Raw genomic sequence first — 12,784 nt, 5'->3', positions numbered from 1 at the left:
TACAGTTTGTAAGTATACTTGAATTCTGAAGGTCCCTGGAGTTGTTAGTATACGGCAACACAAAGACTTCTCAACACTATGCAGTTTTACAAGAGCAGTTTTCTTCGTAGGCTGTTCACGTTGTTCCGCTTCAATTTCATTGCCTTTCCATCCTTTACTTTTCTCTTTTTCACTTCCATTGTTGGATTCCTACCTTCAACTGTCCATTAATATTTATTGTAATCCTTATGTTCATACTTATTTCAGTTATAGAATGAAGTTTTATGTTTCTTGTTCATAATTTTCAAGGCGAATTAAACATTTTATTGTATTTCTCTCTGCACAGTAACTTCATGGAAATGTATTTCATTCATGGGGGCTTAGATTCTTTTTGTTATGCTTAAGTAAGGGAATTATTTTGTTTATTCGATGTGATTTTGTCCTTCTGGGCTGATAGTTTTAATGAAAAGTATCTTTTCTATTGCTGATGTAAGTCTGTGTGTATGTGTGTGTGTGTGCCAGTTGCTCAGTCGTGTCTGGCTACGACCCCATGAACTGTAGCCCACCAAGCTCCTCTGTCCAAGGGATTCTCCAGGCAGGAGTACTGGAGTAGGTTGCCATTTCCTTCTCCACTGATGAAAGTCTGCTGCTGCTGCTGCTGCTGCTCCTGCTGCTGCTGCTGCTGCTGAGTCACTTCAGTCGTGTCCGACTCTGTGCGACCCCATAGATGGCAGCCCACCAGGCTCCCCCATCCCTGGGATTCTCCAGGCAAGAACACTGGAATGGGTTGCCATTTCCTTCTCCAGTGCATGAAAATGAAAAGTGAAAGTGAAGTCGCTCAGTCGTGTCCGACTTTTTGCAACCCCATGGACTTTAGCCCACCCACTAGGCTTCTCTGTCCATGGATATTCTCTAGGCAAGAATGCTGGAGTGGGTTGCCACATCCTCCTCCAGGGGCTCATCCCAACCCAGGTCTCCTGCACTGTGGGCAGTTCTAATCTAAGTGTAGGTTATTCAGGTAAACCCTTGTATTTAGGGGTCTGTGCGTGTTATAAGATTTGCTGGTATTTGTCATGTCATTAAGTTTAGGAAAAAACTTTCTGGAGTTGCTAGTTGTAATCATTATGACTTGGTAGTCTTATTTTTTTCTTCTCACATAATGTCATTAATATATTCAATTTTTTTCTTTCCTAGTTTTCCAGAGAGGTGGTCATTCAGAGCCTATACATCTGTTCTATATTTTGATCCTTGGATGAGAATATTCATTCAGGCCAAAAGAGTTAGAACAAAATACCTATGCTATTGCCTCTACAGACCCAGGTAATTCATCTTCGTTCAGTTGTGTTCATAGAGTTTTCATTTGTAAAATACCCCCCGACCCCAGTTGTAATTTGATTGCAAAAGTTTTACAATGGCAAATAAAATTTGAACTGCATTCTGGAAGGTTTGCTGAAGAGTAATCATATGAAACAAATATTTGGCCATAAAAGCAATATGGTGTAGTGAATACTCTCAGTCAGATTGTCCCCCTCAAGTAGGAATTTGTTATTTACTGCACTGAATCCTAGGTGCTTTGATTATGATAGGTTCTATTAAAAAAATTCAGTTCTCTTACATTTTCTTTTTATATAATATATTTGAACTATTAAATCATATACATATATGTATATTTTATATATAGAAAGAATATATGTATAAATGTGCATCTAATTCATTTATATTTGAGCATAAGCTTTTTTTAAGCTTATATTTGCATATTGTATAACTTACCTTGTACAACTATGTGTGCAGTCAAGACAGTCTTTTTTTAGTGTGTGATATGTGGGTGGTCATTCGGTTATTTACTAAACATTTATCAAAACCTTCGGTGAGTATGAGATTGTGCTAGAAAGATAAGATTAGCTCTAGCTTTCAGTTTACTATCTACTGGGAGGAACATTTAATGCTTGTACACTGTGTGTGTGTGTATATCATTATTTAGAAATAAATAAATGTCACAACTGGATAAGAACTCAAATTTTCTTACTCTGAATTCTTTATCAATTCAAATTCCATGCTCCTTCCCCAACAGCACACTAATTCTATATAATAGACCCACATTTGTTATGTTGTCTTATTTTCTTGAAAAAGTAGTTGCTGTCCTGAGGCCTTGCAATCACTCATGTCAATACTGATATTAAAAACTGTGGATCTCTGAATTGAATGAGCTGACCACACACCAATGGATTCCTCAAAAGCTTTACTTTTGATTTCTGATTATACTGTAGGTCATATTTTGAAAAATGAAGTATATGAAGCCTGAGACTTACTCTATAAATCTATTTGTTCCCTAATTCATATCAAAGTGATACTTCTTTTCATCAGCCTCATTCTTCTGGGAAGTACCAAGAGTCTCCTGGATCAATCAATATAGCTGATCTTTTCAAATTAAATTATTTCTCTCTCAGGGAGTTTGGGTACAAAATGGTTTAAGCCAATGGAAAATGTGGGTTTGTCTCTATTTTCTGCGGAAATTTTATTAAATTTAATTTTGTCTACCTAAATTACTTAAATCAAGTGATGGCTGTTTCCCATCCTAGTGTATTTTTTAAATGCACGTTTCATTGTACTATTTTTAGATATATCTTACCAGGAATAGATATAATATAAATATTTATTTTATTCCTTAAAAGATACTTAAGGAGGCTTGAACCTTTGCCATGTGTTACACGGGGCTCTGATAAACTGTTAAATCTGATATTTGGTATCTACAGTAAGGACCTATTTAATTTTCCATGGCTTTATCCCTTAGGCTTAACTTTCTCTCCATTTGCCTTATTTACTTGCATATTATTTTCCTCACAGGTTCTCTAGTGGCAAAAGTTTTATGTAAGAAATATGTGAAGTTCTATCCTTGTTATCTCACTACTTGTGGGGTCACCCTTACTTTATTTCTTCCCTGAAAGGCACTCTATCTCTAATGGCCGTATCAGAACAAATTAAAAGCTGGGAATGACCCTATGTGACCAGAATAGAAACGTTTAAAATATATTAAAATGTTTAAATACTCTGTCCACTTGACCACCCAAGCTCCAGTATACTTCTAGAAATGAACACTGGATATTATTTGTAAGAATACGTATCTATACATCAGTCATTTCTTTGTGTTTTTATTGCAAACACAAAAAAGAACATTGGATTTTAGCTGTGTGAATTGACTTATAATTACTGGAGCTTCTTTACCCCAGTGTCTCTAACAAGTTAAAAAAGGGATTGAGGGGTATTTTTAATCCCTTAATCATATTCTGTTCAGTATGTGTATCAATAATTTGGATAAAAAGCAATTTTGAGCTCATAATTGACCCTTAACTGGGAGGAATACCTTATATCAGGCACAATATGAATATGAGTTGAAGTACAAAAGATAAATGTAATATAAATACATACAGTCCTGAATTTAGATTTTTTAAATCAATTTGTGTTAATATATTAATACTAGACTGGGTACTGATTTACATGAAAAAACTAGGTATTTTCATGGACCACAAGCCTGATACAAGCTGATAGGATGATGGGGTTGCTGAAAATGTTTATGGAACTTAGTGAACAGAACACGATGTTAATAAACTGTGTCCTGCTTACACCATGTCTGGAGGGTGATGTTCAGATGAGGATGCTTTAGAAGGGAAGGGGACTTCCTGGCTCATAGTAAGGTAACTATCGGGTAGGGGCTAATTAATGGAATTGAGCATCATGTTGTGAATAAGAGAAGAGTAAGTGAAAACTTGAAAGGCTGCCATGTGATGGTTGGAATCCTAGAGGGCAGAACTTGAATGGCTGGGTAGAAGTGGAAGACTAGCTCAGCACGAGAGTGTCGTGCAATTTTTTGCAGAGACACACAGATTACCTTTTCCCACTGATGTTTAAGATAAGGACACTCAGAGAAGTCGCAGAGCAAGGCACCACACAGCATGCTCGCTGTCACTCGTCCCAGTATTTTCTCCATGGCTGGGGTGTTCTCGAGACCTGAAGCAGCAGCCCAGTGTTGCTCAGCTTACACCTGAGCTCTATGGAGCTGACTTTGCCATGTATATTTAGTATTTGCTTCATGAAGGGTGGATTTTCCACCATCAAATTCAAAGCTTCCTTACTGGACAGAGTCGAGGGACAAGACAAGAGTTTGGGAAGGTTTGATCCCTCTCATAGCTTCCTTTGGTTGAAGCAGTCCCTGGACCAGTTAGCAGGTTTGATATCCAGAATACAAAATCCCGTATGTCCAGGATGGGAAGTTTAGTTTCTCCAGACACATGACATAAGGTATAATACACCAACTCAGAGTTATGAGTGTGGCACGAAATTAATAAAGCAGTGAAAGGCACTCTCATTCAAGATGAGGACAGATTTGTCCCTAAAAGAGCCTAGATTGTAGAAAGAATTATTATTTAGGTAAGAATTTCAGCTAGGTGATTTCTTTACATTTTTCAATGTAAAGATTTTAGAAGTCTTGGGATCTTACATACTGTTTATCTATATAATACAGACAGGCTAATACATGGCTGTATTATTTGATCTTCAGCAACAGACATTACTGATTTCCTTTGGCTTTAGATTGTTTAGGTTTAGTAGAGAAATAACTCTCAGATTTATGCAGGCGTTAAATCTCCGCACATTAGGACTAAGGAAGAACACTTTTGAAAGCTCCTTAAGGGAGATAGAGCCAAAGTATCTGTTTGAAGATCTCTTTTCCTCATTATCACTGCTTTGCTGTGGATTCGTAGCAATGAAAGGAGCCCAAATGGTATGGAGTTGGAGTCCCCCATTTTCATAGGAGCAGCATGATCCTTTTAAAGATATTCAGGGACACTGAGTTTATGGTCTGCTGTTGAATATGCTGCAATGCTGTGCTTCTGGGACAGTCTTCATTTTTTAGGGATATTCCACAGCTGCTCACCTCCTACCCACTGGGACAGACTAACAGTGTTTTGAAAGTGTCTCTTTTGTAAACTGTGCATCTTATGTATTCCTTCATGAGTTTGTATTATCTTAAATCATTTAATCTTTCAATACCTGTAAGCAGTTGAAAGCAAAATGTGGATCAGTGACACTTTGAATTTTGGTTTTGCCTTTCGCTAGTTGTGGACCTTCAGCAATTGCTTACACTTAACACTTCTCCACTATGTATTGAAAATTCCCCTCTCCCTCAGGGTGGTTGAAAGGATTAAAATAAAAATATGTTTATTTTAAACATAATGCTCAGCATAGTTCCCACACATTTGTGAATAGACAGAGATTCATGGACTGAGGGGTTTTGGATGACTATTTTAGATAGAAAATTAGAGAAGTTACTTTGTAAAGTAAAGAGCTTTTGAGCCGACAGCTGAACAAACTGAGAAAGTGAATGTATCTAACCCTGTATAAGCAAATCACCTGCAGATTGAGTGACTTAATAATAAAGTAGCCATCAGTTATTGCTCAATGTCTGTGGGTCAGTAATTTGATAGTGGTTTTGTAGGGTAGCTTTGTTTTGGGATCTCCCATGAGGTTGACAAGAGATTTTGGCCAGGATTGCTATGGAGCTTGATGGGAAGTAGAAAGCACACTTCCAAACTGGCTGACTCCCATGGCTGGCTGGCACTTTGGTTCCTCTTTACCTCGACCACTACACAGGACTGCCTGAGTATTTGTACAGGGATTGGTTTTCACTGGAGTGTGCAATTCAAGAGAACAGAGTAGAAACTGCAGTCTTTTTGATGCTAGACTCGAGAGTCACGTACCATCACTTCTTCCATATTTTGGTCACACAGATTCAATGTGGGAGAGGACTACATAAAGGCATGAACACCAGGAAGTAAGACCCATTAGAGGACATCTTGGAGGGTGGATTCTACTGTGAATTGTATAAGAATTTTATGGGATGATGTTTCCAGGAAGAGAAGAACAGCTCGTAGAGGCGGGGGGGGAAGGATGCGTAGAGCTAGAGCACGGTGATTGAAAAGCGGCGAGGAAGATGCCACAGGTTCTGCAGGGCTTGACCAAAATGGTAATAAGAGGAATTTGTATTGAGAATGTGAAGTCTTTTAAGAAGAATTACATTACTTAATTTATTGTTTTAGAGGATTACTGTGGCCACTTAGTGGAGAATTGATTTTATTGGGCAAGAAGGGAGGAAGGGAAATGAGTAGAATACCATTACTGTATTCTAGGTGAGAAATTACAGTGGCTTGAGCCGAGGTGGTAAGGGTAGAAGTAATGAAACATGTTTAGATTATATGTGTTTAGATTATCTTTAGATTGTAAAGATAAGAGTCCACAAGACCTCCTGACGGATTGGATGTGACATGAAGACAAGGAGCCATGAAAGCCTTCTAATGATACGGGAGGTGCGCGTGTGGGGGTCAGGGAGAATGGTGATGGGTTTCTTTCCACTTGTACTGGACATACTAAGTTTGAAAAGTCTATCTGACACCCAGGTCTCACTGTCAACATCATACGAGCCAGAAAATTCTTGATCACTCCTCATTAGATGTTTTGATAAATAATGTAGGACTATAACTATTTTATAGTGTGACTAATCAGGCAAACTTGTACTTAAAAAGAAAATAATTACGGTTTTGAGTACTATAATGTCACAATTCATAACTGTGGGCTGATTTTTTCTGCATAATTAGAAGTTTAGAACTTTAATTTTCTTGTAGTCTGTTTTTTCAACTTAAAATTTAAAAAATACTTTGTTTTATATTAGCCAACATGTTTTGGACCAATTTTGTAAGTATGAGCATTAAAAACCAATGAAAATATAAATTTTTGCAGGTGATTCTGATTAAAACAGTCACTCAAAGTGCTGTATTATGCTACAGTCTATAGTTTTGCCACATAAAGTCTTAAAAATTACTAAATGTTTTTTCATATTTTGATTTCTCTTTAGAGGTTTATTTCTCTCTAGGGGATATAGTTCCATTTTGCTCCTAAAATAGTAAAATTTATTAATTAAAACTCAAACAGGGGCTTCCCTGGGGTAAGAATTCACCTGTCAATGCAGGGGACACGTGTTCGATTACTGATCAGGGAAGATCACGCAGGCTGCGGGCCGACTAGGCCCATGTGTCACTACTGAGCCCACACACCACTTGCCCCACCTAGAGAAACCCCGTGCATAGCAACAAAGACCCACCACAGCAAAAAATTAAAAAAAAACCTCAAACAGTACAGAGTTAGATACTGGAGGAGACCAAATAACTAAAAGCCCCCTTTACCACTTGTCACTCACTCTGTGCTCTAGTGATCTGTAATCTCCCCAAAGGAGAATCTCTGCCTGGAGTTTAATAAATACCCTCCCAGGTCGTCTTCTGCACATTTACATACACATAAACCACACACACAATTTTTAAACATAAAATTATACAACTTTTTTTTTTTATTTACAAAAGTTCTCTCGAAATCTTTCTTTGGCACTGTTAGGTACACTGTATAGTACCCGTGGTTTAACTACTTGCTGATGTATAGTTAGGTTTCATGGTTTTCACTGTGTGTGTTTGTTAGTTGCTCAGTTGTGTCTGACTCTTTGTGACCCCATGGACTCTAGCTTGTCAGGCTCCTCTGTGCTTGGGATTCTCCAGGCAAGATTACTGGAGTGGATTGCCATTCTCTTCTCCAGGGAATCTTCCCAATCCATGGATCGAACCTGGATCTCATGTACTGCAGGCAGATTCTTTACCATCTAAGCCACCAGACAGTAAAGCAGCATTTTCATTGTTACAGTGCTAAACTGGATATGCTTGGGCATTGTTTGCCATATGCATATTTATGCTCAAATATGATTATTTCTGTAGAACGGATTACAGAAGTAAATTTCATAATTTATCTTCTTTCAGAAGATAGACACACTGTTAATTTTGAGGGGTCCTGTTAATTTACCCTCCAAGAAGTAGAGACCAATTTGTTTTTACACCAATAGTTGTGTAAGAGAGCTTTTGTGTGGTTGCAAATCCATATGTGTTATTAATAGTATTTTCTGATTTTTGCCATTCTAAGGAACAAAACTTTTATTATTTATTTTGTATTGTGTTAGTTTTCATTTTCCCTCAATACTTTTCATTGACCTTATGTTTTTAAGCTCTTTTAGAAAGAAAATATTCAATAAATTGATTTATACAAAAAGTGGACATAAGCAAAACATTTGAATGCAATTTCATTGGTGGAAGAAAGTAGGGATGGAGAAGGTGAAATGTGTGAGGAAGAGTGGAGACATAAAATGAGGCAGAATGGGCAGAGAAAGAAGGCAGAAACAAAGTGAAAACAGAGACCACAACCTCCAGTGTGGGCAGAGATCAAGTATATTCAGAGTTTGGGAGATAGTGTTGAAACCATTCTAACCTCTGAGAAACTAGAAGCCCAGTTCTAGAGGGGACACCATTCCCTTGCAGGGAATGTTGACAGGACTGAGGAGTAGAGCTGGATGGATTCGGTTCTTTTTCCTCCAGTATTACTCTGATTCTCAGGAGCATTTTTATCTTCAAGAGACCACGAGTAGGAAAAAATAATGTGTGAGGCTAATGGGGGCTTCTGATTATGGATGGGGATTTGAACAAAGATTCATTCTTTTATGAGAACAGGCAGATTTGCTACCAGATTTACAAAATCACATATATTTCGTAGCTTTCTTTAACTGTTGTGAGCAGTGTGTGTGTGTGTATGTTGGTCAGTGAGTTGTGTCCGACTCTTTGTGACCCCATGCACTGCAGCCTGCCAGGCTCCTCTGTCCATGGAATAATAAAATTTAAACTGTCATCTGAGATGTACACATTATCTGACAGGTTATCTCAATGACCCACGCCATGAAGAGAGAGCATTTTTTTGTTTTTGTTGTTTAAAATTAAGCACTAATGCACAGTTGGCACCTTTTATGCCACCTATATTTTCTTGTCTGTAAAAATGTAGTCTCTAAAAATGCTTGAGTAGTGTAATTCACATCATCTTTGAAGGATTACCTCATTGTTCAGTTTCTCCTTAATTTCATTTTGATTTTTTAAATAAAGATTTGATTTAAATGATTCAAATAAAAATAATTATGTGATTAATACATGATTTTGTTTTAGAAAGCAAATGATAATTCCAGTATATAGTGGTCAATGATTTCCTACTTTAAAACTTAGATTTTGTTGTTCTCTAAATGTAACAGAGACTGATTTGAAATACACCTAGGTTATGACTTAAATGAACAATGTTTATTGTAAAAGAAAATCATGGGAACAAATTGAGAACTGTTTTACCTTAGATTTTTATGAGTGTTCCTTTCTTGTACTAACAGTGTAAATCTTCTTGGAAAATGATCATTGAAGTCAGAGGTAAAGATACATAGTTATTATAACTTGAATTGTTCATTAAACCATTGCAGTAGATGAATTTAGGATGTCATTTAGTGAGGTTTTTTGTTTTTTAATTTTTTTAGCATTAAGCCTTTTTGTAGGTAATTAGGCACACTTCCACAAGTTTTTCAGATTTTTAAAAGAAAAGAACTGATTCAACTACTCATTTTATTTCATATTCCCAATGTTTATTACCTCTAAAATGCATACTAATATTTCCTCTATACCATATATCTAATAGACACAACTTATAAGGTGTTTATTAGGTAAAATGCATTCTATTAAGTCAGTTTACTATGAAGCAGCATTATTCTAAGTTCTTTAGCTATGCTGATATCTTTAATTCTCTTTTAACAGTCCTGTGAGACAGAAATCACTGCTTTTATCTCAATTTACAGATAAGGAAATGGAACCACAGAAAATGAAGTCATTTGCCCTGTCTTTTGTAATTTGTACTCCTAGAAAGGGACAAACAAAGGCTTTTAACCCAGATAGAAGGGGCTCCAAGTAGCCCAAATCTTGATTAATCATGATGATGTTCTGTCCAGAGTATATCTGTACAGCCTCTGTTGAGATAATGGAAGAGTCTTAAATAGACTCCAGCTAACAGCCATGTAAATTATGTGTGGCCTGTTTGCATTGTGAAGAATTTGCACTACTGCTTACATTGTTTAAAAGCCAGAGCATAGAGAAGCAATTCTAGATCAAGCTCTGATTGATATTAGAGCCTAGAGTCTAGGGATTGGTCAACTTTTTCTGTAAAGGGCCTGAGAGTGGGTATTTGGACATATTCAATCTCTTTTTCATATTTTAATTTTTTCCTTTTTAAAAAATCTTTTAAGATGGAAAAAAAAATATCTTAGATCTTAGGCTTTAATAGAAACAAGCTGCTGGCTTAATTTGGCCCAGGAGCAGTATTTTGCCTATCCCTGGCATAGACTCATTGGGCATATATATATTAATAGATTTAGACTCTCTCCTCTGCATGAACAAATTTCCCTTTTTACATGTCTTAAAATGTTTTGGCTTCAAAAGATGTTCTAGAATTCTCCATCCACCTCTCACTGTCTTTCTAAACCTTGTCTTATCAGAGAATTGTAAGCTTCCAAGTCTACATAGATATGAGAGGCAAAAGTTATAGAATGAAGTATACAGAGCTTTGAGTATTCTCAGACCAAATATTGATCTGGAGTTTTTCTCTCTATGATGACTTAAACCAGCATTTAAAATCCTTATTCCAGGAATCCTCTATTAGAGAAAAACATAGTTTCAACTGCTTTCAGAGAACCTCTGATTCTGCAGAGCCTTTCTCATCTCTATTTTGCTCACTTTGAGTGAGGGAAAATATATATATACATTTCTTTCTCTGTGATTGTTCTAGAGTATCTTTGCTTTCATTAAAACCCTGAATCTTGAAAACAGGCTTCTTGAGCAATAAATTAGAAAAATGTTTTAGTAGTTTAAAATGATACATTAATGTGTGTTTTTGAGCATTTCCGTTAGAGATAATTGTTTACGGAGAGAGAGAAGCAATTTACCCAGTATCAATGATGCTCTGGGTAAGAAGGACGGGTATATTAACCAGAAACTTTGATAATGAATCAGTTCAATAGAAAATTTTCTTTTTAAGAAAATTATCACAGTTTACATGTTTAAGTGAATATTTGTGGGGGCAGAGATCTTCCTGTCTCTCTCCTGAAGTTTCCCTACAGAAACAAAATTGCTTAGTATTACAAAGCAAGGAATTTTTCTTAGTTATAAACTTTGCTGATTTAACAGCTGAATGTAACTTACTTGATGAATTTTTCTGAATAATAATGTATCTCTGGAGTATATAGTCTTCTTAGAGAATATTTTTGCATTGTGAACTTTAAAATGATAATCTGACTTGATTATGTTCTTTCCTATTTTATTTCAGAAAGTATATGTATGTCACATCTTCTTTTAAAGGAACATTTAAATGTGAAGTTAAAAAGGCAGAAGAAGCAGTAAAGAGAGGTATGTAATTGCTTGTGGCCTGTATCATTATTGTTATATGGCCTACATCATTATTGTCCATTTTATCAGCAAACATTCATTGAAAATTATCCTGAGACATATGCTGCATTGTGTGGATCACAACAAACTGGAAAATTCTTAAAGAGATGGGAAAACCAGACCACCTAACCAGCCTCCTGGGAAATCTGTATGCAGGTCAGGAAGCAACAGTTAGAACTGGACATGGAACAACAGACTGGTTCCAAATCCGGAAAGGAGTACATCAAGGCTGTATATTGTCACCCTACTTATTTATTTATTTATTTATTTATTTTTCTTTTCAAACCACAATTTCCCCATTTATTTTGGTCACCAAACAGTCCTATTCTTCAGTGGCCTGTAGACTCACTTCCACCTACCCCCCTGGGGGGTACAAATGAAGGAACTCCCCGTAGGCTGGCCCCAGTCACCCTACTTATTTAACTTATATGTAGAGTATATCATGAGAAATGCTGGGCTGGATGAAGCACAAGCTGGAATCAAGATTGCCGGGAGAAAGATCAATAACCTCAGATATGCAGATGACACCACCCTTATGGCAGAAAGCTAAGAAGAGCTAAAGAGCCTCTTAATGAAAGTAAAAGAGGAGAGTGAAAAAGTTGGCTTAAAACTCAACATTCAGAAAACTAAGATCATGGCATCTGGTCCCATCACTTCATGGCAAATAGATGGGGAAACAGTGGAAACAGTTCAGTTCTGTTCAGTCGCTCAGTCATGTCCGACTCTTTGCGACCCCATGAACCGCAGCACGCCAGGCCTCCCTGTCCGTCACCAACTCCAGGAGTCCACCCAAACACATGTCCATCAAGTCGGTGATGCCATCCAACCATCTCATCCTCTGTCGTCCGCTTCTCCTCATGCCCTCAATGTTTCCCAGCATCAGGGTCTTTTCAAATGAGTCAGCACTTTGCATCAGGTGGCCAAAGTATTGGAGTTTCAGCTTCAACATCAGTCCTTCCAATGAACACCCAAGACTGATCTCCTTTAGAATGGACTGGTTGGATCTCCTTGCCGTCCAAGGGACTGTCAAGAGCCTTCTCCAACACCACAGTTCAAAAACATCAATTCTTCAGTGCTCAGCTTTCTTTATAGTCCAACTCTCACATCCATACATGACCACTGGAAAAACAGTAGCTGACTTTATTTTGGGGAGCTCCAAAATCACTGCAGGTAGTGACTACAGCCATGAAATTAAAAGACACTTGCTCCTTGGAAGAAAAGTTATGACCAACCTAGATAGCATATTAAAAAGCAGGGACTTGACTTTGCCAACAAAGGTCTGTCTAGTCAAAGCTATGGTTTTTCTGGTAGTCATATATGAATGTGAGTTGGACTATAAAGAAAGCTGAGCGCCAAAAAATTGATGCTTTTGAACTGTGGTGTTGGAGAAGACTCTTAAGAGTCCCTTGGACTGCAAGGAGATC

The 12,784-nt window shown here is 37.2% G+C and overlaps 1 protein-coding gene across 1 annotated transcript in view; it reads left to right on the top strand.

Moving 5' to 3' along the window:
* Positions 1-12,784, top strand: part of MORC1 (MORC family CW-type zinc finger 1) — a 160,836-nt gene that overhangs the window by 41,690 nt on the left and 106,362 nt on the right. Inside the window, exons 8-9 of the mRNA XM_052644965.1 lie at positions 1,174-1,299; positions 11,242-11,321. Of these exons, the coding sequence (XP_052500925.1) occupies positions 1,174-1,299; positions 11,242-11,321 (206 nt within the window). The remainder of the gene's footprint in view (positions 1-1,173; positions 1,300-11,241; positions 11,322-12,784) is intronic.

This window comes from Budorcas taxicolor, chromosome 1, assembly GCF_023091745.1.
Source record: "Budorcas taxicolor isolate Tak-1 chromosome 1, Takin1.1, whole genome shotgun sequence".
Classification (NCBI taxonomy): Eukaryota; Metazoa; Chordata; class Mammalia; order Artiodactyla; family Bovidae; genus Budorcas; species Budorcas taxicolor.
This window is presented reverse-complemented; position numbering and strand designations above follow the sequence as displayed.